This window comes from Lepidothrix coronata, unplaced genomic scaffold (genome assembly GCF_001604755.1).
Source record: "Lepidothrix coronata isolate B3197 unplaced genomic scaffold, Lepidothrix_coronata-1.0 Scaffold183, whole genome shotgun sequence".
NCBI lineage: Eukaryota > Metazoa > Chordata > Aves > Passeriformes > Pipridae > Lepidothrix > Lepidothrix coronata.
Genome location: NW_016690363.1, coordinates 1859873 through 1885161, shown reverse-complemented (window position 1 = coordinate 1885161; position 25289 = coordinate 1859873). Strand labels below are relative to the sequence as shown.

The window sequence follows — 25289 nt, the reverse complement described above, 5'->3', positions numbered from 1 at the left end:
CAGTGAAATACAACTATTTCACCAGCATTACAGATTCAATTATTATTACAGATTCATTACAGATTCTCTCATTACAGCCTGGAGAATGGGAAGTGGCACCATAAAACTGATGGCACCATAAAACCCACAGATGTGTGGGTTGCCTGCGGAAGTGCAAGAACCAAGAGATATGGGATCCCAAAGTCACAGAGAATCCCAGTGCTCACTGTAAGAAATAACTGTATTTGTCACTCCACAAACATTGTAAGAAAGAATGCAAATGAAGGCAGTAATGGGGTTATAGTTACAAGGTGATAAATCGCAAAGAAAAAAACCACAGAACTACTTAAAACAACCAAATCTTTTAATTAGAAAGCAACAAACATGCAAACAGCAGGTATAGAAATTTATTTGAACCAACGTTTTTACTATAATGAAAGTTACTTTAAAACATTGATCCAAGCTCCCACATTTGCAGGTTAAGGAAAATATTGCACTTTGCATCTTCTAGCACCCCTCATACATGGCAAAACGTTTGAAAAACATTTTTGCTTATTTTAACTTGCACACTCTCCCCAAGTCATGCACACAGTCATTCGAAAACAAAAGGTTAGGTTATCCAAAAGCAATACCTTAGAATTGCACTAAAGCTCTGTAAGGAAAAATATAATTAATGTCTTATACAAATTCCACTGACGTCTCGGTGCTCGCACACAACTGCCAGTTACTCTTCGTCTTCATTTTCGTTCTCCTGACCAGATCCTTCTGATCTGTCGCCTTCCAATCGGTCTGTAAAACACAGAGATTTAGTAAAGAGAACTTGCAAAATTGTCATTTTCTGGTAACTATAAAATACTGTCTCCCTGGGCTGTTACAGAAGGGGCAGTGGCTGTGGGTTATACGGTAGAAGAAAGTCTGTGTGGACTGACAAGCAGAGAGTGGGTAGGAATGATGCCACAAGAAAGCAGAAGAGGAGAAAAGCCCTAAAGGATTTCCAGGCATAAAAGGGAAATTTGTGTACAGAAGGAAAAACCTTGTAGCTGCTGACTGGCTGTCAGCACAGGGAAGATGAATGCAAGCGTAACATTAAAATGAGATGGTGAGTGCAAGGGACTGAAGTGCTGTTCTGGGGAACTGACACTAGAATAGCTGCAGTTAGAAATCTGAATACTCCAGAAACTGGGAGATCACTGTCTGTGACTGAATATATCAGAAAAAGTACCTTTTGATGTGCATGTTTAGAAAAGGGCAAATACAGAAACGTGCGAGGCAACATGACTGGATCAACATCAATCCCTCAAACAACGTGCACTGTCGGGTTAAGAAACACTCCACTCAGCCATAACACAGAGTTTTGCTGAAATTGTTGTAAACTCAAGTGTTGGGCAGTTCTTTTGGTGTTTTATTCCAAAGAGACTCCCCATATTCAATATCTACAGTCACCTTCACCTTCACCTACAGGTCTGTCAGCAGCTCTGTCAGGATGGATAGCGTGGTGAATATCTAAAAATAAATTTTGATCTTTGTTTTGGGGTAAAAGCAGCTACAAGACTGTTGCAAGCCTCACACTAAAAAGCAATTCCTAAGAACTTCTATTAAGAGGACCTTGAACAACCCTTGAATCTTTTCACCAGCCCCAAGTATAGCCACAGACAGCTGAAGGTCTTGATGATTCTCCAGTCCATCTGCTATTTCACAGACCAGTGTCATGGGCGAGCTGTTCAGGAGTCTCTCACCTGCTCTTATGTGATTCAATGAAGCCAACATTCGTAGCATGAAAGAAGCTGGAACAGTAATAGTGTTTCTGGTCTCTTCCAGCATTAGTTCATTACGGGTTATAACCTGGAGGCAGGGAAGGATAAAAAAACAGCACCAGAAATAAAGACAAAATTGTACTGCATCAGTATGGGGTTGTAGATACAAAGCTCCTATGCAAAAGCCAAAATTACAATAAGGGACCAATATTTTAATAATTACTATTGAATACAGTTACTTCAACTGTATATGGTAAGAAAAGCCAGTCAGTGGACTCTGCCTACAGTATCTAACTGTCTGTCTAAAGAACATTCTAGTAAGATCATCATTCATTGTCCACATGCACGGTAGATATCTGAGAAAAACTTCTGAAATGAGTTCTTGCATGAAGTAAAGCAGAGTGATGAGAGAAAGTGCTGTTCCAGATGGCAACTGTTGGAGAGAACAAGTTCCAGCACCAGCGCTGGCCAAGAATGTGGGAAGGAAAAGAGCTGAGGTTACCCTAAACTCCTACCTTCATGCTGCTTGAAACTTTTGGAGAAAATCCAAGGAACACAAGCAATTTTCTATCCCAGTTCTGGAACATTCTTCAGCTCCATAATTCTTTCTAAACAGATCTACAGCTTGCCTCTAAATTACTTGAAAGAGCCAGTTCCTGCTGTCTTAGTTTAAAGGAAAAAAAAATCCACTAATGAATACTTTTAGCTCTCTTGCCTCATTCCTTCCTCATGGTACTTCCTTGCCATCCTTCTTTCTTCCCCATTAAGTTCTAATCCCACACTGTTGCTGGTCTCTCAGCTTTTTGACTATGTTCTTCCATTTATCACTAAGCACAAAAGTTTCTTTAGGTGGAGACAATTTCTGCCTGTTATTCAGTCCTTCCTCCCAGATCAGCTGCTGTAAGACAGGAAAATAATGCATTTCTTTTTCTCCTTGAGACTCCTCCAAGCCTGTTCCTCATGTAAGGAACAAGTTCTTGCAAATGTTTGCAGTGCCCTTCTCCCAGCCAAACCAAATCACCTCTTCCCTGTCATTCTCAGCTGTTCACCAGGTACTTTGCACAGCTGATCACTCCCTAACAGAAGCAAGCTGAGAAGGCAGCAGGAAGCCATTTTTTCCTCTTTCACCCCCTATTTCTCCAGTGCATCATCAGTAACACCCCCTGACAACCTCCTTCTGATGCTTTTTCTCTATTGAGAGGTTTGTTCCTGTCTCTGCTGTCTTTTCCTATTCACTGAGGTCACGGCCTCTCTCAATTTCCCCAAACACAATACCGCCTACCTAGGTCTTCCCTTCCATGGAAAATTCAGTTTAGGTGTGTTCAACATTTACTGTACCTAATCTTAACATGGTGAACACTGTTTTATTGCTACAAACATCTCCTGTCCTCTACATAGGTGTTTCAATACAGGGATTAAATTAAAATACAAAAAACATGTCAAATTACAAACTGCACTGCAGTCAACTTTTCTACAATTTTTAGTAAAGAAAAAAAATAATCAAATCTCTAAATGTTTTTTTATTATTAAAAATCAAATGACAGAAGTAACAGTACATTAACTACTTTTAGCACACGTTTATGTTTAGCAATATTTCTAAACTCCAAAGGCTCCAAAACACATCACATACTAAAGCTGTCACACAACATTACAAAGAAGTGTCACTTCTCTCAGTGTCACTCCTGCTGCTAAAATAATGGGAAAGGTTCAAAACCCATAAGTGAATGGTTTGGGGTTTTTTTGGGGAATGTGGAATTGTGACTAAGGGTTGTGGGTTTCTGTTTAAAATATGTATAGCATTAATAACAATATATATATATTATCTATAACAATTAGAAACCCCCCCCTTTACTATATCCCTGCTGCCCAAGAGATTTCACAAAAAAACCCCAAACTAGCCACCCCACAACCAAATCTGTCCTGTACTATTAGTTACAGAAAAACATAATATTTTAATAAATTATGTTATGTAAGACACTGATATGATTATTCAGCACTCAGCTATATGATCACCCCAGGCCAGTTGCTATATACAGTTATTGCTCTGAGGGCACAAAAACAATGTGTTACATAACTTCACATACAGACAGACTTTTATAACTGGTTGGGCTTGCAATGTTTGCTTTATTCCAGGAAGTTCCCAATTTGCAATCTTAACCTCAACTCCCCTTTATGCCACTGAGCATTTAAGAGGCTTGATTTTTGCACTCTCTGTTCTCCTGTATTTCTCACTGTATTTCCTTCAGTTTATTTCCTTCAGTTTTCCCTTCATTTATTTGTTTAGAAACAGGGACTACAGTACCTTAATTTATTAATTCCTGCCAGTTTTCCTTCTGTATCTGCCTGTTCACTTCTTCCCTGTACATAATACATTTCTAGGAGAGTTGATGAAATGCAAAGTGCCTCTGTGTGCTGCCAAGGATGTGAAAGTTAACTATTCTAAAGGGCAGCTTTTTATTTGTAGCTCATTTGTGGAGCATTAAGTAACTCTGCTAATTCAATATCAGTAATTTGTACCAAAGGCTTTTATAGCCTTAGAAGATGCAACATTATTATGAAAAAGGAGGAAAGGTTCTTACCTCATCTGCAAGTTTTCTGTTAAAAATCTTGGATTCTTCCAACGGTGACCAGATTTTTATATCATAATCAATACCCGAAGAGGCCAGAACTGGAAGTAAGTCACAGTAATTCTTAAGTGTGTTATAAATTACATGAAGAAAACACATGCAAACATCAATACCCTTCTTTTTTAAATTAAAAAAGCACCAGACTGTGCAAAAGATAGAAGCAGAAAGTAAGAACAAACCCAGCCACTACTAAAGCATTTCTGCTGACAGCCTGATAATACATTACATACATTAATAATAAAGCCTTAGGATTCCTAGACCCAGATACAAAAGCAGAACCAAGATAATTTCAAATGTATTTTGACATTTTATCATTTCAGTGTATTTCATGTAAATTTATTTTATATTTAAATATGAAGATGCAATGGATGTTCTTATAAACACTTATTAAAATATGAAAAACAAAAAGTTGCAGAACATTCTCTAGGTCATTGCACAAAAACCACTACAGGAATTAGAATTCCATAGAAACATCTCAGTAGCTGGAAAACTGTACAAGATTAACTGTCCTAGAAGGAGATTGACCTCTCCATTACATTTGCAGTGTGTGACAGGAGGAGAGTTGCACTCCAACAAGAAATGAGCAAAAAAATGAGGGCACTTGGAAAGATGCTTCCAAAGGAAGTATCCAACCCAGCCACACACTCAAGACATGTCCAGGAACTCAATTTCAATTAAAAATTTAAAAGTTCAAGGCTTATCCAATGTAGGGCAGTATTCCATGTTTCTCCAAACTGTCCAAAAAACCCTCAGCCTCTTTTGGTATCATTATAACAGCTTTTTTTGCTAATTTATTTATAGCTGACTGTTCCTATACAGCCATGTAAGCTATGAAAGAAGAAATAACGCAAATACTTTCTCTGACTGTGTCAGAGGCTGCAGAATGGTTCAGATTTTCCAGCTACATGTGATTCCTTCTACTGCTTTAGTCCATCTTTCCAATAAATATTTTCCTCTAAATATAAATTAATAGAATTTCTATGAATTTTATTAAATTCTTCTAATCTCACAAAGCCAGTGAGATGGAGACACCTACTTCACTCAATTTTTTTAATAGAGCCAAGCAGAGACCAGATTCCAATATAAATTCCCAAAGTGTTGCTGGCATTTCAGTGACCTCACGTTTCCCTCATTAGTGGCATGGAAAACATTTGATATATTGAGGGCAGCAAGAAATGGAGATTCTTCTTGCTACATCTGACAATACTCCTATAAATACTATGTCAGTAATAGTTTCATTTCAATACATTATTGAGTAAGGAGGGGTTTCAGGGCCAAAGCTCCTTTAGCAAGAGGCAAAATTAAAAGCAGTATTATCTAATTTATATGGGAAAAAATGAACAGTAGTTCATTAATCTTTGCAATTCTCTATTGAGCACAGAGTTTAGGAGTGAGCTTTAAAATGCTCTACATTACAGATGCAGAGTGTGAAAAATTAGGATCTTACTTGGGTCAAAGGGATGAGGCTGAAGACAGTTCACCACGTGATTATCAGCTTCCAGCAGCATGAGATGCTCAGCAGTGTGTCGGTCCCATATAAAAATATGGCCACAGTCTGAACCACTCATGACAAAGTTAGATCCCCAAAAGTTGGCTTCCTTTATCTGCAATAAAAACAAAAATGACTTTGTAAGACTATCCAGTGAAAAGCTCAGAGCATGCTCCCATTTCTGCAACAACACTGCTGCTGAAGGAAGAGCCCTGCATATGCAGAAATAAAATTTAAGAAAATTTAAAGGAAACGTTTAAAGAAGAATGGTTGGGATAAAAAGAAAGTTCAGAAGGTTATAGATCTCCAGAGCAAAGTAGTTGCTAACAGAAAGAAAAAGAAAAAGAAAAAGAAAAAGAAAAAGAAAAAGAAAAAGAAAAAGAAAAAGAAAAAGAAAAAGAAAAAGAAAAAGAAAAAGAAAGAAAAAGAGAGTTGGGGTAGATTGAGCAGTTTGAAAATAAATGTCAGCTCTGCCACTTTCTAAAGTGACAGGAATGATACTGGAGACAGGGGTATGTGAAACAGATTTCAGGAAGAGTTTGGTGAGTTAAAGTGTGTGACATAAATCCCTGGGAGGATTTATGAAAACTGGATGGTGGGAGTTAACTGGGTCTGACAGATAAAAAAGGCTCATGAAATCAAACTTAAGGATTTTTTCCTCCTCCCCCCTCTATAATAAATAAGATAAAAACTAAGACCTCTTAGCCCAATGCCAAAATTCAAGTTATAAAAATCACTGAACAATGAAGGCATCCAGGTTGAAGTGACCCTTCAGCTATTACAGTAACAGTAGATGAAAGTAGAATCATCTCTCCCTGCAAGTGGAACCAATAATATCCCAGTTTTCATGACACAGCACACAGTTGTTCCTATCATTACTTTGTTGATGCATTTGAGCAAAATGTTTGGAATGATCTGGCTAACATTTGTCTCCTTATCAGAAGTGTCCCCATGATATCAGCAAAGAGTACGTGGCCAATTTATTATTTCAATTTTTTTTTTTTTAAATGACACATATTGCTGTGTATAAATTTAGAGAGTGAGGTAAAACTGATCTTGCAAAGGCAGTGAGTTGTTTGAGGGCCCACAGTTCACACTGAAGGTCATTCCAGCACCTTGGGCCAGTTTATGGAATTTTACTTTGCACTGACTAGACTGGCATCACACGAATGATATTAATTCTTAAATCACCTGTCAGAAATTATAATTGGGTGATATTTGGGTTTGGCCTACAGCTAAATCCTCTATAATGTTATTGTTAATGCAGTAGTTTGACCCTGGATTAGAATTGGCTGTAATTAAACATTCAAGGGAGGCTTCTCTGATTAGAGAACATTTGAAGAAGGAAATCGTAGAGCTCTGAGAATAACATGGCAATCATTTCTGCATGAAAGATGCACAAATTACTCGAGAATTTTTCATAAACCAGAAAATCTGGGAGGCAATTCACAAACACAGAACTGTGATTTAAAGTGTGCTCATCTGTGAGTGAACACAACTGGGCTGGATGTGCCATTGACTGAAGGGACTGGAGAAAGGTCCAAGGTCCTTGGGAAGGCTTCCAGAAAACCAGATCCCGGGGTTTTAGGAAACACTACGCTCATGCTCCAGGCTACCATACTATATAATGATTTATTACATGATCTATTTCCCTTTCCTTTTGTGAAGGGCTCTTGAGCTCTGTAAGATATTCCTGGGCTCATCAGCCTGGTTGTTCTGGGCACACTTTTGCTGACAATGCTGTGATGGTCAGACTGTCTTGTCCCTTACTCTGAGAATTAAACAAAACAGAAGAGATAGTCAATGACAAGAGAGCTAACTTGACATGTACTTGACTTGCAAAAGTCTTTGGGAGACAAGGGAGTCAATAAATCTACACTTTTCCCCCCCTTTGTTCCCATCCCTATCCCCGAAATGTGGTATTGCCATAGTATTATAAGAACAAAGTTATTATCTGATAACTTATAAATATGTTATACTTCGGTATGGAGTCACACATTTATTATTTATATTAACTATACTATTTATATTTCTTAAATGTTATTTATAAGTAATTAATTGTGTAGCAAATGTAGTATCTATTAATGGTGTATTTACTAATTGTGTATTTACTACTCCTTGAGAGTTTCAGAGATCTGCAGTCTCAGGAGTTTTGGAACTGACAGCAGCTGAAGCAGCCTCTGTGCATTAAACAGAGCAGCATTAGAATGGAAATGATGGAAATTGCAAGCCAGGAAAAACGGTGGTAGTATCAGATATCCATTTCCTTGAAATATAATGTTGATACTATGCTACACCTGCTACTTTCAAGATACCCTGATGATCACAGCCTGAAAGAATGTGACTTATTCAATTTCTGAGCCAAAAAAGCCACCCTAGAATATTTTTTTTCCAAGAAACAACTCTTAGGTTTGCTAAATGTAGAGTGATCTTTCCGTGCCAAGGCCCCTCTTGCCCTCCCTTCCTAAAAAAGTTGTAACCCAAATGATGCCCAGCAATTAGTCTGAACAAACAAAAATGGGCCACTTCCCTCACTAATAGTAAGAATCTTCTTCAGAAATCACTTCTGGTTTCACTCAGAGCAGGACTTCAAAATAACCATTGTTAAATATATGCAACTGTGTCATTGAGGGGAGAGGGGACATTGCTTCAACAACAGCCAAAACACTCAGCCACGAGATGTGAGCTCTGAGCTCCACAACAGTCTCATGTTTGTGCAGGAGGAAAGAGTCTGGAGGGTTAAAGTGTTGTCTTGTGTGCAGGATTGTTGTTTGAAGAGTTCCCAGTGCCTCCTACCAACTCTTTAAATTGACACACACTGGGCAAGTTTACACTTCTGTGTGGACAGAAGTTCCCAGTGCAGCAGCTTCCAGAGTTCACACAGGTGAGTTCCAGTGTTCGGAGTCTACTTTGGTATTTAAGAATGACACTGGCATAAGGGGCAGAATTTTGCATTTGAGACTATTTACACAGGATTCTACTATGAATTATTTTCCAAGTAATGCCTTGTAATAAAGCTCTAAAGAAGGCATTGCCCATATCCTTACATTTCTTTTTGCAGTTTCCTCAGAAAATGCACTGAAGAAAAGGACAGGGATGTTGTCTTCCCTGTGCTTTGCCTCAGCTATTTTGATACAGAATCACTAGTAAGTTGAACACTTAATGCTGTTAAAAATATGTACTTTATTTCCAGCACAAGTATATCCAGTTTTAAATTTCAGGCTTGGTAGATCTTTGTCTACAGAATATGTACCAGTGATTGCAGGCAGTGCAATAAAGTCATCCTGATGTCTAAAAATAGGCCAGAGAAACTGCATTCCTGAATTCTGTAGTGAATTCCAATATATTAACTTTTGGCAGCTTTTGTCTTACAGCTCCTCTTAGTACATATTTTCATTATCCTGTTACATCTAAATTATCCCCAATAATAAATAACTTTATATTTTAATTTTCAGTTATGACCTCTTCCTGTTTCATTTGTATTCTTTTATGTAACTGCTGATTTTACCTTTCTAATGTTAAAAAAATTCAATTTTAGCATCACAGAAATAAACAGAATTGAAATTCACATTTAAAAATTTTGGAGGTTTTTTTCAAGCTCATATACACACTCACTTCTATTGTATGAATACACAACTTATCCCATTTATCCTTTACACTCTGATGCTCCATTGAAGAAAAGTTACTTTGAAGCCCACACTTTAAAAGGGGGAGTCTGGACTTAGGAAAAGTGGATTAAAGGAAGAATGTCTTATGTATAAAAAAATAAGATTATAGAAACATTCTAACCCCACAAATGATACAAGCAAAGATCAGTATAACAGTACTTATCTTTTGCTTTCTGACAATGCAAGAATTACACTTGAATGTGCTTATTAAAAAAAAAATTTAAGATTACCAAATTAAATTCTCAAAAGTAAGGAACTGTCAGAATTATTCAATTTGCCTTCATAATCTTAATTCACTATATATATTGGAAGGGAAATGTCATCAATCCTTGCCTTGCAGGAAAGAGGGGATCACTCAAAACAGTAAATCAAAATGGAGTTTGAGACCATAGACACCAACAGGGAACATTACATTGTCTTTCGTTGTGTGTTCCTTGTCATAGGTGCTCATGTGAAACAAAAGCAAAAAGACCAACACACAACCCGAAGAAACTAAAGAACAAAATCTGTGAAATCATCTGTATAATAACACATATGCAGATGGAGACTGAATTAAGACCCCTTAGATGAGCTCTCCTTTAATATCTCTGAACTACAAAGTGCTTCATGCTAGGACATTTAAATTAATGGGGGTTTGAGCAATTAAAATTGATTTCTGAAATACAGTGCAAAACTCCTTGTCATTAATCAAAGTTTATTCTAAGCCCTGTTGCTTACATAGCCTGAAATATGCATTTATTGAAGCATTTTCCCCAGTGCAATCAAACCTATTCATACAAACTCTAGAAAATTGCTTTCGGAGGTTGGGGGACTTGTCAAATCATCTGCAAAATAACACACCAGCTACTTCTGCAGAACACCACCTAGTACTCAGAACTTCACAGCTTCAAATTACTGTAAAAAGCAAAACAAGAAATAGCAAGGAAAGCTGCATTTGTTTTTCATGCACCGTTGCTTTACAAACACAGTAGTTGCATTTTTCTTAAAACGCAGTATTTTGTATGAAAAAGACCAAGTGTCTGGTAGCCAGGTTGTGATTTAATAACTGGCACTAGTTCCTTTTTTAAATTCAGAGATGTCAAGTCTCTTCAAAACTGTGATTTAATTCTCACTTTCCCTTCCAAGCTGTTCAAAATTATTATTTAATCTTAAACTTTAAAGAGCTTGGAAGGGAAAGTGAGGATTAAATCATAATTTGGAAGGTAGGCACGTTTTATACCATTTAAGATGACGGACAAAATGAAAAAGAAGTCAAGAGAAAATACCCAAAATTTCAAAGGAAGTAAAGAGGAGAGAGTCTTAAACTCAAGAACACTAAATGCTGAGCACAGTGACATTAGTCACATTCATTTTAATTTTCATTTAGAGCAAATTATGTGCCTTATAAATGAATACAGAAGAAAAAGTGCTTGTAATGTGCTTCCCCTTTTTTGGGAAGCACATCAATGGAGCAGCTACACTGATTCAGTGCCTCAAACCTGTACAGTTCCCAAAGGAGACAAAGCGTTTGTACCATTGTCCGGGAGTTCCGATGACCTTTATAAACCATCTTTATTAAAGGACGTCTGATGTTCAACGTTTCCAGTTCTTCCATCTCCTTCCTTTCTTTCCTCCTCCTGAAGAGCTCCTGGATTCGGGCGACAGCGGATCGTCTACAAAGTGCAGACAAAGAGAACAGCACTGAGAGTCCCCCCCTAAACACTGAGCTGGGCTATCGAAAAGGACTATACAATAATAATTAGGCACTCAAACACATTCTCCATGAGTTCGAAACAGACATCAACATTATCCCAAATGTAAAATTACAGAGTTGAATTTTTTCCATCCTGGCTTAGAACAAGAATAGCATGCAAGGCAGTGGAATGTCAAGTGATGCCAGGTTTTATTCCCCCTCTGTAGAACAAACTTCAGCTGTTGGCAAGTTTCACATGCTATTTTATTCTTCAGTGCTAGGGAAATCCCTCCACCCATAATGAGGTAGCAAGGTTCTGAAGTGAAAAAACCTTTGCCAGGACAGAAGGTTTTAAATTTTAAAACGTTATTAAGGATCTGGTGAGCCTTCCAGAGTGATTTGGTTTTTCCATAAAATTTTGTTCAATGTATTTCTCCTCACTGTTTCTGTATGAGAAGACTGAAGATTTAGGCAGCTTATAAAAAGTTCCTACTGAGGCAAAAGATGGTTTGAGATCAATTATTGCAGCAGCTATCCCTTATGTTGGCAGCTAATATTTCCTAGAATGACAGAGAAAAAAAAGTTAAATTACATATTTTGTTTTGTGAACGTTTAGTTGCAGGAATCTGTTTTTTGATTAATCTGTGAAAAGACCTTGGCGCCAAATTTTTCCTGTTTAGCTTTTTAGTTTGCAGATCCTCATAATTCCAGCTATAACCAGACCATCACATTCCAGCACCTGCACCTAGTTCTTTTCCTTCTGTCATTCCTTGTCAGGGTTGCTATGGGCTTTGAAGTCCGGAACACAATCCAAGGGGAATGTTCACTCTCAAGATGGACCAGGTACAGATTTTAGCAGAATGCAAGGTGTCAAAATACTACAGGAATTTATATGATCCTAAGAAGTAAACTGAGCCAGAACAGAATATATTTGGAACCTGATTACACTGCTTCCAGAAAGTAACCTGAATTTGTTCACAGGTAATGTGGTCTAGTGTTTTAGTCATTGATCCTGGAGACTCCAGCTACAAGTCCTTTAGTCCAGAAAAAAACCCCACCACATCTGTCTCATCACTCATTTTCTCAGCCAGTGGTCTGCTTAGATTTTTGTTTAATCTTTGCCACAGAAGAAAGCTGCACCGAAAAGTTAAAGTGAAGTGTTATCTTACAGCCAGGCAAAGAAGGAAAATGAATGCAGGTAATGAGTCATTAATACAGATTTATTATGAAAACAAACAAACCACAAACTGTCATATGAAGACAGATAATACTGCTAAGCTTTTAAAATAAATTTTAATACTTTTTTTTTATAGAAACTAGAAGAGATTTGAAAGCACTAACCAATAGATCCACTTAACACTGTGCTATTTATTATAATATATTTCTTAGATGTTTGCCAAGCAAACAGTCCCAGGGAAAATTGACTACTGCTACTTCCTTGGTGAGAGTTTTCTATCCCCTCAAAATCTCCTGTCTAGGAAATTTTCTGGTTCCTCCTTCTTATACTACACTAAATAAACACATTGTATTTGTTAGTCTTTATAATACAGAGAGTTTCAACTTCGATCTTCAATAGATTTAAGAAGAGGGTTCTTCACAACATCTTCATACAATAGAGGGAGGGGGAAAAGAAGCCCATATTCTTTATCTACCATGCTTTAAAGATCACAGAATATTCTCCTCACCAGTTTACTTCTACATGAAGGAAAAAGGGTGGCATGTACACGATAGGCTACACCAAACACTTGCAGAAACTTCAAACCATTATTTGTGCATATTTGGGTTTGTATTTGCTTCCAAAAAAAGATGGGTTCTGTGTGAGAAAGTAAAAGCAAGAATCACGTAATAACTGCTCTGCTACCAATCCCATCAGTGATCCCACGGCTTTGGAAAGGGCACACACAGCTCTTCAGCACAGTGAGACCCTTTGTGATCGCTATTTGTATTTTTGCTGTATTTATTCACATTAATTAATTAAAGATGTGCAGTGAAAAAGCTGAGAAGTTAAACATCACTAGGACTGACAAAGCAGTAGACTTGTCCAGCTCTTTCAGAAGGGTGACTTGCTGGATAGCAGTAACAAGTATTGGGATTAGAAGGTGGTATTAAAGTAACTAACTGGTAAGGCAGGGTAGTTCCCTGCATATTTTTTCATCTAAACATCTCTAGAAAAATTAATCTCCTCCTCTAAATTCCCCTAGGCTTGAATATGCAGACATTTCAAAAAAACCCTCAATACTACTCAGCAGTCGGAATCACGCGTTTTTAAATAAAAGCAGAAGCACAGAAGCAACTTTTGGTAAAAGCTGCCTTCCAACTAAATTGAGCTCTGAATTTAAAATCCTGATTTTGGGCCTTATTTTAAAATGCATAACTGGATTTACATTTATTTGTCTTGTAAAGGGAATGATTACCCTCAACAGGGAGAATGCAGCCAAACACACACGGCTCTAACTGCGAGACTGTTGTGTGGAGCCCTCTAACAACATACTGCAAAAAGCAGACACCTGGCAGAGGCAAGTCTGCTCCAGAAAAGATAAATATGAGCCCAGTCTAATGGCTTTTCAGAACAAAGAACATTACAGGAAAAAGGATTCCCCCTGAGAGGCATTACTTTTTCATGACTACAGATTTTCTATACATTTTTTTTGTCGCGCGCGCACAAAAAATGTTAAAAATCCAGCATATCTGTTTTCATGGTGTTTTAATTTTCATTTGTATTTGTGGTAAGCAATTCCTGTCCGTGCCAACACGAATTTAGATAGCAGCCTAGTCACTTGGAGCATCAATGGATACAGAAGCATGCTGTGCAATTTGTTCTGTTCTGGAGTTCAGCTTAAGCTAAGCCTGACCGGGAGCTGCTGCTTCCCTTCCAAACTGTGTGCTCTTCCAGGCACAAAATGTCAGACAAGGAGGTTTATGCACAGCCAGCTCCATCAATGGATACAGCTGTAGTATGTATTCACTGCTTTTCCCCTTATGATCAGTCAGGTTTGAAGTCTTCAAAGTCAATTGCAAATATTAATTATCAAAAGCCCGTTTAAATGAAGCCCGAGATGAGGGGAATAGGGATTTAGAAGTGAAGCTGTTATTTTTTTTCAGTTAAGCATAGCTTACAAACAACAGCAACAAAAACCCCACAAAGTCTGTGATGCAGACTGATGCACAGCTATATATCCTACATGGAGAGAAATGGAAAAGATGTAAACATGGAAGTTAAGCCTTAAAATAACTAAATTGTCACGTAGGGTATTTTCTGTATGTTTAGAACTTCTAAAGTGTAATGAGGATATTTTTTATACAAAAATCTGTACAATTTGCACAGTTAAATAACTAGTTTGTTAAAGGACAATAATGCAGTGGCTGCCATAAAATTAATCTGGTACCCCTGATAATCCTGCTTCTTCCAAACCCATTACCCCAGACCAACCATCCCCTGAGCTGGGCTGCAGAGCTGGATGCAAGGCTCACGTCCACCTGCTTCCTTTTCCCATCCCTCTTGTCTCAGCTCTGCATTGAGTGCTGAGCTCAGTATTGATTCCTCCAGTATTAAGGCTTTTTGCCACTTCTGAAGTTTCCAAATTTACTTTCACACAGACAAACTGTCTTTTTCCTGGCAGGCTGCTTTGTCTTGGAGGGACCTTAAAGATCACCTGGTTCCAATGCCCTGCCAGGGGCAGGGACACCTCCCACCAGACCAGTGCCTAGCACAAGCCCTGGTTCCTTCTCTTGTGCTCTTTCAAGTTTAAAATATTATTTTTTCCCATGCTGTTGCCATCTTCTTGTTTGAACTATTTTCCCTGTCCAAAGCAATTGCAGGGAACCTGAGGCTTATAACCATTAATTTAGATCCTATTTCTCCAATCCCTTTTGCTCATTTGGACAACACTCTTAGGCACAGGGTGTGATACCTGGGCTTGTCCTGTGCAGGGGCAGGAGTTGGACTCAATAATCCTTGTGGGTCCTTCCAACTCAGTATATTCTATGTTTCTAATAATATTTTGTGAGTGTGTGTGTGTATCTAGACCAGTACAGCAAACCCTTGATCAAGCTCTGCCTTTTCTTTGTTGATCTTCTAAAGGAATCCACTTGCCAGCTCCCATGCTCCTGCCCAAGACTTCCAAAGGCTTGTCGTAACAAGCTGGTTATCATCACCAAAGTCAAATCTGGCTAATTAATCATTGTCCAGGTCTGCACCCCAACCCATGGCTTCTCTTGCAATTTTTCTCCCTCCTTGGGGGAGAGTGATCCTGGAGCCATGTGGGGCTGAGCTGCCTGCTGCAGTTAACCCACAACTACCATATTAAAATAGATCCCTCTTCTAAATACCAAGATTTGATTATATTTCTGATATTAATTACTAAATAACCATCTTCTTTTAGAAACCTCTGAACCTATGGAAGAGATTTACTACTGCTGTCAAATTTCAAGCACTGAGATAATTCAAAACCAAAGGCAAACCCATCATGTTAACAGCACATTGACACTAACCTAAAGCCCAAGTTATTTCACTGCTGATCCTATAAAAAGAAATGTTTACTGTCACTCACTCCTAGATCATTTCCCAGCCTTCAAACACAATCAATGTTTCAATTATTCTCAGCTCCAAAACATTTTTAAGTTTTCACCTGATATGCTGCCAAATGACAATGAAAATTAGAAAGAAAAAAAAGCCACTGATAAAAAAATTGTATGCTGGATGCGTCATTCACTTTATATTAAATTCATAGCGATATGAAATAAATGTCCCCCTGGGCTGTGCTGAAGAGCTGAAGAACTCCATGGTAGGCGTGTTTAAAGAATGCTTATTGTGAAATTTAAAGTACAAAAAGTACCCAGATTCCTGAACCTCTAAGAAAGTTGACGAGTTAAATCCAGGTATTCCAATTGCAGCTAAGATGAAAATATAAGACAAAGAATTACACATCTGCACTATTTTCCTGTAGGCATTTAAAATATAGGACTCAGGGTAAGTCTTTATGAAGCACATCCTGAGTCTTTGCCCTTCCAGCCACACAAGGCCAAGATGTTAATTCTCATCCGTGGAGTGACTCTGTGCCATTTCCCCTCTATATGGCCTTTGACTTCAATCACAGTAGAGTTTCTCCCTCTTATGGCATGTGGCCAAACACAATTACCCAAATTGCCTTATATGTTCTTACAACTTCACTCAAGTATTTCAGTGAAGAATATGAGAGCGAGTGACTTTTTCATTTAACTTCATTAAAAGAAGTATCATCTAAGATCCAGCGTGTATCTTGCTCGATATGGATTGCCAAATACAGCTCTAATAATTATGCTCAGTTCCATAACCTTGTTCAGACAAATATAAATAGTCTTTGATACGTGTATTTTTATATTTTTGTCTAGAACTGGATGTTCTCTACTACCAGACAAAGCAACTCAGCAGTGGCACATGCAAATATAACTCGTTCCTCAGCAGCTACATTTAAAAAAAAAAAAAGGTATTTCTTTTCACAAACTACACACTTTTCAAATTCCATTAATTTCTATGGCACACAGTAAACAGGTTAATAGGTTGTTAAATGTATACACTGCCATTTCTTTTCAATTTCCATGCAACACATGCAGCTAAATATAACTCAAGCAATATGCTCTGTAATTCATAGCAATTGAAGTATAGCAATTCTTAAAATGCCAGTTAGATATGAAAAACAAGAACCTGAGAAATCCAATATATGGCAATAAAAAGGAGGAGGGGAGGAATAAAATAATTAATTACCTCATTATTCTATCACCTATCGCTGTTCCTCTGATATTATATCTAGTAAAGGGAATAACAACTGAAGTCATTCAAAAATGCTGGGTATCATGTTTTTAAAGGTTAACATCTATTACAAAATGTGCTCTATGTATTCCAGCTGAGAAGATTCCTTCTCAGGGTGTCAGTATATAAGACTACTTTGATTTCAGCAAAAATATTCAGATGACATAACAGTACACAAAGTTGATCTTATAAGATACAGTACTTCTTCATAGATCACAGCAGACATGGAAGCAGCTGCATAATCATTTCCTTTTTACATTCATATTTCTTTAAATTTGAACCTGCCAGTTGTAACATTTTCCAGGCTTAGCCTCTGCTCACAGATCAGCTTCTGTCAAAGTCCAAACAAAATTAATTCAGTTGTTTATGTAGGAAAGCAGCGCCCAGAGAGCTTTTTTGAGTAATCTGTGAAAATTAAGATCAATCTATTAAAAACTGCACTCTGGACAAGAAGAACATACATTTTGCCTAGATTTCTTCCCCCTCCCACAGATTACAATGTACAGTGCTAAGGCAAGCCATGCTCCCTCTCTCTGTTCCAACTCAACTTGCTGGACTCAGTAAGTTTTAAACAAGATATGCTTTGTGCAGACTTGCACATATTTGTAATTTATACATATCCTCAGATTTGTAAGAGAAGGGATCTTTTCCTCTGGGTTCCCCAAAAGGTAGAGAAGGTTATTTTCTCTGATGAGTATCTGGCAAAACTATTTGGCTGTACAAAACAGGTTTCTTTTTATTATTATTATTTATTTCAAAACATTCTGTGCATTTCCTTACATAATTTCTTAAAAAGAACATGTACTGACTAGCCCAGTGATGTGAAAAAATGAAATAACTATTTAGCTTATTTTAGTCACCTGTGAAGGACATTCCTATAGTGATGCTCTAGAAATGCTACTGAAAAAAAAAATCAGGTGTCACATCCTCAGTTATTCCTTTTAAAGAAATGTCCTTAGATGTCCAAACTATTCCCAGCTGATTCCTAGTCAACATGCAGCTGACTTAGCCAACCAACCAAAGGATCATGATATTCCCACACATTTTGTTGATAGTATTTAAGTCCTTTTCAAAATATTAAAGCAGCTGCAAACCTTGCACAATCTTTCCTGATAGTTCAGTTTCAGGTGAGTTGGTGAGAAACCATCTATCCTCACTGTGTTTTGAGATTTATGAGCATCCCCAAAAAGATATTATGTGCCTTGTATCTATTTTTAGATTATTTAAATAGAGAAAAAGATCAAATCCTCAGCTTGAGAACATTAAAAGTTGGATTTGTACCCGAATAAAATTCAAATAATGGAAGCCTTGTAAACATTAGATATGCAAAATGGACAACATTCTGTTTATAAATCTGAAATCTACATCCACCTTACTAAAAATAAAGTGAGACCAGCAGCATTGATGCAGCAGGAAGTTGTCAATTTATTTAACTGCAGGTACTGCCAACAGAGCAACCAAAAGGATATTTCTGCCACTTCCTTTCTTTAAGAGGAAGCTAAAGATCATAATTTCAGAGTACAAAAGAAGAAGTTTACCCTTCTTTTCTCAGTGGAGAAAGTTGTACTTTACAGTGGGGAAGTTACTCTGAGAGTTTCCTTTATCTTAATTTCTCCAACTGTGGAGTTTCTCCTCAATGTAAACAAGAGCTATCAGGTTAATAAGAAAACATAGCCTAAAGAAAAATAAATTGGTTGTAGTAAAGGGAAAGTAATGTTACATACTGGAAGAGGTTTATTAGTCAAACAGTTTTTAGAATTGTTTCAGAAGGCTGTGGCCTCTTTTTTATTTTTTTGTCCTATAGAAAAATTAAACATTTTTTTTCTCCACTGTATAAAATATGTTCACAAAAGGTAGATTATTGCAGGCCAGTATTATAACCTTCAACAGAAAGAGAAAATAAAACAAAACCACAAAGGAAAAAGCCCAAAGCAGCTTCCCCCTCGATATTCTAGAGAGAGAAAAATCTACTTTATTACTCATATATTAACGGCGTTAATTATCTTATAGGATGACACATTGGAAACTAAATTATTAGGTAAACTTGAGAAAATGAGATTTAGTAAAGGAATTGTTAGGTAACACAATTTACTAAGTGAGAAAAGAGGAAACATAAGCCTTTAGAAAGCATACTGGTGGAGTTAAGCACCAGTCTTGCAGGCAGTTTTGTTTAATATATTGCTAATAGTCTTAGAGCAGGATGTAGGAATGTATTCATGCAGGATGTGAGGCTGGGGAACTTTATGAATGTAGAGGGGACTGAAGGATCTTGAGAAAAAGAGGTGGGTGGAAAATCAGTAGTATAAGACTGAGTTATACAGTTCTGAGCTTCCTGCTGGTGAAAGATAACACACATTAATTAGAAATGACAAAATGGGAAAGACTGCAGTGCACTAATTGAGCTTGTGTCTGACCACGGGCCACCACTGAGACAGCCCTAATCAAAGAGGGGAGAAGGATGTAACTGCAGCTCACTTGTGTCTCAGAGAATCCTCTCTAGGCCAAGGGTAACACTCACAGAATTAATCCCAGCAGAATCCAAACAGTGCTGGTCTACCATATTCAGGAATGATGTGAAACATGGAGGAGAACTGACAGGAACCAGCAGGATGGCAGAAAACCCACAGATTTTTACTGCTAAGAGTGAGAAAAACTTGGCACTCTTAAGTCTAATGAGACAAAAGCTGAAAATGGACAGGATGAGCATCATTCAAATGATAAGCACTGGGCGTGAAAAATTATTTCAATCCAAACAGTATGTTAGCACAGAACAAAATGACTAATTTTAGTTAATTTATGCCCATCACAGCAGCAATGTTTTGAGTTGGCTTCCTACTCGTTAAGGAGCCAGGGGGGTTTTATATAATTCTGATCAGTTTGTGAAAGGGATTATAGGCTATAACATCGTAGTAGTAGAGAGGACTTCCAGTTCCTTTCACTCTGTTTCATATGAGATATAAACACTCAGAGGGCTTATAGCCAGCCCTTAAGACCATCAGTGCCTGCTTTCTCTGTGGAAATCCAAATTCCTTTGAGCACACACAGGATGTCTTACTTTTCCTCAGTATCTCAGAGGGCATAGGAGGGAACGTAATGCTCGGAAGTTAAACTAGAAAACCTCACTGCTTGCACACACACAAAAGCAGAACAATATGAATTGGTCAGGCATTAAACCTGAGTGATGGAAACCTGCAGGCAATCCTAAACCAACACTGATTAAAAAACTACTTTTTTTTTCAGATTTTATCTGGGAAAAGAATAAGGGAGCAGAGGGCTGCATAGGGAATTTTAATTATACCATTCATTTAGTTGAATGCTCTTTCCTTTATGATGAATTTAAACTGTTACAGGAAGAAATCTCCCTGCACACAAAGAAGCATGTCAGATGAATTGCAACTTCATTTAAGATGTCCCCACTAGTGGGAAATTGTAACTGCTCTATGATACCTGGAAGTGTCATTCTTATCACATTACTACAAAAACTATTACATTGTAGAGGCAACGTGGTACATGGAGAGGAGCTCTAACTCCTGCTCGGAAATGGAAATGGGATTTAAATTGCAGGGCTTTTCACAGCTTGCTCTTCAATCACTGGATCATAATGAACGTTGGCTCTGCAGTGGAAAATATTTCTGCCATTTGATATTTATCTCCAGTTACTTGGTATTGCATGGGAAGCCAATGGATTAAGACAGGATCTGTATATATTGGCTTCTTCATAAAAACTGTCCTTTGGTGAGCAGAGTTGCTCGTGCTTTGTAATAAACAACCACTGACTGTTCTTTTTGTCACTGCTGACAGTGTGGTGGCTTACAACTTTGAACTGCAAATTACTCAAAACCTTTTCTGTACACAACTATTAAATTCTTACTGATTTCCTAATGAATACATGTTGTAAATTTCTGGAAAGAATTTGCTTTGCCAGCAGAAGGAATTAGTAGCAAGATGATGCTGCCTTTGAACAGGATAGGAGTAAAGCTAAGGAACCTGACACCAGGTTACATCTGAAACTAGTAAAAAAGTTATTGTCTTATGTCACACAATAAAGATGTTGCTTAAATAATTATTACAGCTTTTTAAAAGTCCAAGAATTGAAATTAGTGAACAGAGGTGTTAAACCAACAATACCAAATGGGGGGCTGAGTTTACTGAATGATTAAACAAGTACGTACAGCTGTTTATATTTTTTAAAAACCACAAAGCTTACTAAATACATCTTTTAAAAAAGCACAAAGCTTACTAAATGCCTTTTATTAATAATAACTAGTAGTCTACTTTTTTTTTTTTACTGGCATACACACTAATATTCAATGACCAACAAAAGTAAAAGGATTACAGTTTCTCTTTCAGAGAAAAAGTAGAGTGCAAAATTGAACACACCAGTCTTAATTTATGTACTACAAACACAGCATTGCTGAACAACAGCAGTTAAAAGCTCTTGCTTTGTCAAAGTAAGAACATCTAAAGTTTTGGTTGAAAGAAAATATAAGTCCCTGTACCCTGCATACAAATTTATGAACTTTCTATACTTATGACTACAGGGAGAATAATAAAAAATTAACTGCAAATATTTGGCACTGAGGTATTCAGCAGTCAAGAAATAACCACAAAGAGTATTAGATCTGTAAGGGCCTGTTGGGGTAGGAGGGAAATTATAGCTATACATGTCTTATATACAGGCAAATTAGACTCAGCCATCAAGCTCTTGGCTATTTTAATTAATGATATGAGGCATGAGCTTCTAGATCTTTCATTCAAACAAACAAACAAAACAATTAAAAAAAATTATAAAAAAAGCCTTTTGCCAAGCACCAGCAGAGCTCAGTGTTCCCCTCACCTGTGTCCTGGTCCTCCTCGATACCTCGCCCCTGGGATCAGAACAGGATCATCGTCGCTGTCATCGGTTTCTTGGAGAGCTGAGGTCCTGGTGGAGGACTCATCTGGAGTTGCAAGCCCTGAGGGTTCTGGGTGTGACTGAGGTTCATCACTTGCAGCAAGCAAGTTGGCAGTGGATTCAGTACTTTGATTTGAAGTGTCTTGGTTCACACTCCTTTCACAGGAGGCTTCTTCCTCTACGTTCCCAGAGGCAGCGTCAGCGTCGGGACCATTTTTTTCTGGTTGAGTTCCAGAATGCTCAGGACCAGGTTTATCTGATACAGCTAACAGAAAATATTGGGGAAAATAAATCCACCATTAATGACTATAGTCTATTTTAGAAGACACCAGAAACAGTCACAGAAGTTAAATTATGCATACTGAAATCTTATCAAAAATTTAGATTTTCATTCTCTACTTCTTCCTATAACTATTTGAAAGAGTATAGATACATACTTGCTTCTGTTGTCTCTACAGCTTCATCTGTAGTTTTCAGGTCTTCAGCACTCACATCTTCCTTGTTGGATTCATCAGGAACTCCTGAATTAAACAATTTAATAGTCAATCACATGATTTTATTTGGATGCACATCTATAATGCAAGCAAGTCTGAATGATACCAGCGCTCCCAGGTCAAACCAACCAAAGCAATGCCCTCAAAGTCCATGTGTCATTTTACTGAAGTCTCAGATATCAGTCACATAAAAGTCAATATATATAAACTTATCCAGTTGACCAGGTCAATACACTAACAAAGAAAAAACTATTTCTTTTATGTTCCTTAATCTACTTGACATCCTATGAGAACTTTAGCTGTAAAAATAGCATTAATACTCTTGATACAGATGATCACTTACTGAAAGCTATTATTTCTGAAGACAAATTAAGTTATCCCTCTCTTAAAAGGAATTATTTTTTTTAAACATTTCTCTGGAACCAGTCATTTGACTTGACTGCCCTTTTGGCAATGAATTGACCAAGACAGCCCCATGTAACAAAATCCAGCGAGAGCTTGGAAGAAATGTAACAAAACACTGAGCACTCATTTATGATTGCAAAGTGCAGTTGTCCTATCTTTTGATACAAGTTGTGGCACAGTATGCCCTTAAGAATAAAGAACAATGGTTTTAGAACTCAAGACAGGATAAGTTAATTTTGTTTCTATTTACTTGCAACCATCTCAGGTTGGTGTCTTTTCCTTTCCTAAAAAAACTCATGCTCTGTGATGGCTGCATTCTGCCTTCACATGCACGGCTGTGAGGCTCCCATTGTGTCCACTGATAGTCATGAACACACAAGAGCAGCATTTTTGCCTTGGCAATACAGAAATAATGCTGGATCTTACCTGCTTCTTCACCTTCAGGCCCCGACTCGTCCAGAGCTTTTGTTTTTACAGAGTCTTCTTGGCCTTCGGTTTTGCAGTGAGTTCCACTCCCTCTAGAGCTTGAATTTGTGCTGCTCCTGTCAACGTACACATGAAAGGAAAATGATTTACAATCATGCAAAGCACAGCCTGACACCATTGTCCTTCTCATGCAGTCCCACTGTTCTATAACTCCTGGCAGCAGCTACAACCAACAACCTCCACAGCAATTTCAAAATTCTCTTTTATTATGTCCATTGCCACTCATCCCACACTATTCCTCTGCATCACAGAACCCTGTTCTCTCCTTCTTACCTTTTTTTTAACCTTCAAAGAATTTATTCATTGCTTTTCCAACTATTGTGGGAACTCAAAAGGATTCAGTCTTTTTCACTATTTGCACATTTTTTACACGTATAAATATTCAGAGGTCTTATTAGAGGTATGACAAGCTATCAGCTGAGCACTAATAAATAACCTTATCCCATTCAATTAAAAAATTTGATTCAGATAAAATTCCCCAGGCCCTTCACCCTTAGTTATAATTCCTGTACCTTTTGAGGTATGGACTTTCAGTTCTCAAAGTTTTGTTATTTCTCAGGATTTATTATAAGCTGGTATTTGACATTTACTCCCCATTCATATTTAGATAACTACTGTGGAACAGTAATTTCTGTTTACAATAAGGAAAATGATTCCTCTGGAAATATGTGAAATGCTGTCCTGAATGTCATCAAAACTAATGTTTTTAGACTTTCTAGCAAAGATCTTCTTTTAGGAAATGCAAAGTCTTATTGCTGAGCTCTCTCAGTCTCTCCTGTCCCACTTCTGCGATGTGGCCTCAAACTCATGCAAATCACTGGACAAAAGCACAAAACAAAGATGAGTTATGACAATTGTAAGCATGATTCTCAAGAATTTAGACTGACTCTTTACAAATATCTTCTTACCTCTGTAGGTTATTATTAAATATTTCATATGCTACATTGCTAGAAGCAGCACAGACCATGCTTAGTCTAAATTCTTGAGAATCTAGGACTTGAGAATCAGTACTTTTATTTTTTAAATTAAATGAGAGCTTTGACTCATCTTGATGAGCAATATTCTTTGCTCATTCATGTCATTGCTGTACTGAATTTGCAGAACATAGGGAAGTTTTTGGTAGTCCTTTTAGTATTTCTTCTAAATCAAGGATTTTCAGCATTGTTTCTGAATGGCCAGAAAAGAAGGGTACTGCTAGACACCAAATTGAGCATTTTTACTATTTCATGCCTCATTTATAAACTTAATCATGGTCTAAACACTAAGATTTTTTTTAACTCTTAGTAATCTACTTTCTAGCCCAATGCTCAATTTACATTCACTTATTACCCTGCTTTAATTTTGACTTCAATGTTATTTTTCACCCCACCAGTTACACAAAGAGGATGTTTTTGAGAGAGCAAAATAACCCCCTATGCTTTCATTACATTAAGCCCTGCTGTCTGCTTCCATAGCAGGTTTTCCCTTTCCCCAGTTCTCCACACAACCCTTCTCTGAACCTCTGCCAACACCACCCACCACCAAAGCTGCGTTCAGTTCTCTGACCATCATGTTCACTTTCTTTATTGATTTCTCTTGTGAAATCCGTCTATCCTAAAGCATTACACAAACATGACTACAAAACTAAATGCAGAATTACTTAAAAGCATTACAGCAGAACTGGTTTTTTCAAAGCTTGCTGGATTTGGACTCTAAATAGAGCGTTTCAGATTCACACAGGCAAAATCTTCATTCTTATGAATCACTGTCTGAAGTTTCCAAACTGCTGTGGTCAAAGTGTATATTTTATGTCTAAAGCCACAGCACTTAAGAGTAGCTAAATATGCTTGGATTTGTTGGTTTTTTTCCCCTTTCAATAACAAATGCCAGCAAGCTTTTCTATTTACTGTCTTCTACAATAATTTTGAAAACATAAGCAGAGGAATAGAAGTAAGATGAAATGAAGTAAGGATTGTGGTTATTATGGGAGATCCTGAGATGCTCTGCTGATAGACTGATACAAAACCAAGTAAGTCAGGCCATTAGACAGTGCA

General features: G+C 37.5%; 1 protein-coding gene across 7 annotated transcripts in view; it reads right to left on the bottom strand.

The window, feature by feature from the left end:
* Positions 1-325: 325 nt before the first annotated feature.
* The window catches only part of DCAF6 (DDB1 and CUL4 associated factor 6), an 81666-nt gene continuing 56702 nt past the window's right edge, over positions 326-25289 (bottom strand). For 4 of the 7 annotated variants that reach the window (XM_017830727.1, XM_017830729.1, XM_017830730.1 and 1 more), the window contains 9 exons: positions 23197-23312; positions 22309-22392; positions 21815-22136; positions 16933-16974; positions 11031-11169; positions 5808-5964; positions 4313-4401; positions 1716-1821; positions 326-768 (listed from right to left, as the gene is read on the bottom strand). In XM_017830727.1, the coding sequence (XP_017686216.1) occupies positions 704-768; positions 1716-1821; positions 4313-4401; positions 5808-5964; positions 11031-11169; positions 16933-16974; positions 21815-22136; positions 22309-22392; positions 23197-23312 (1120 nt within the window). In that variant the 3' untranslated portion in view covers positions 326-703. The remainder of the gene's footprint in view (positions 769-1715; positions 1822-4312; positions 4402-5807; positions 5965-11030; positions 11170-16932; positions 16975-21814; positions 22137-22308; positions 22393-23196; positions 23313-25289) is intronic. The other 3 variants (XM_017830728.1, XM_017830733.1, XM_017830732.1) reach the window with 1 other exon arrangement.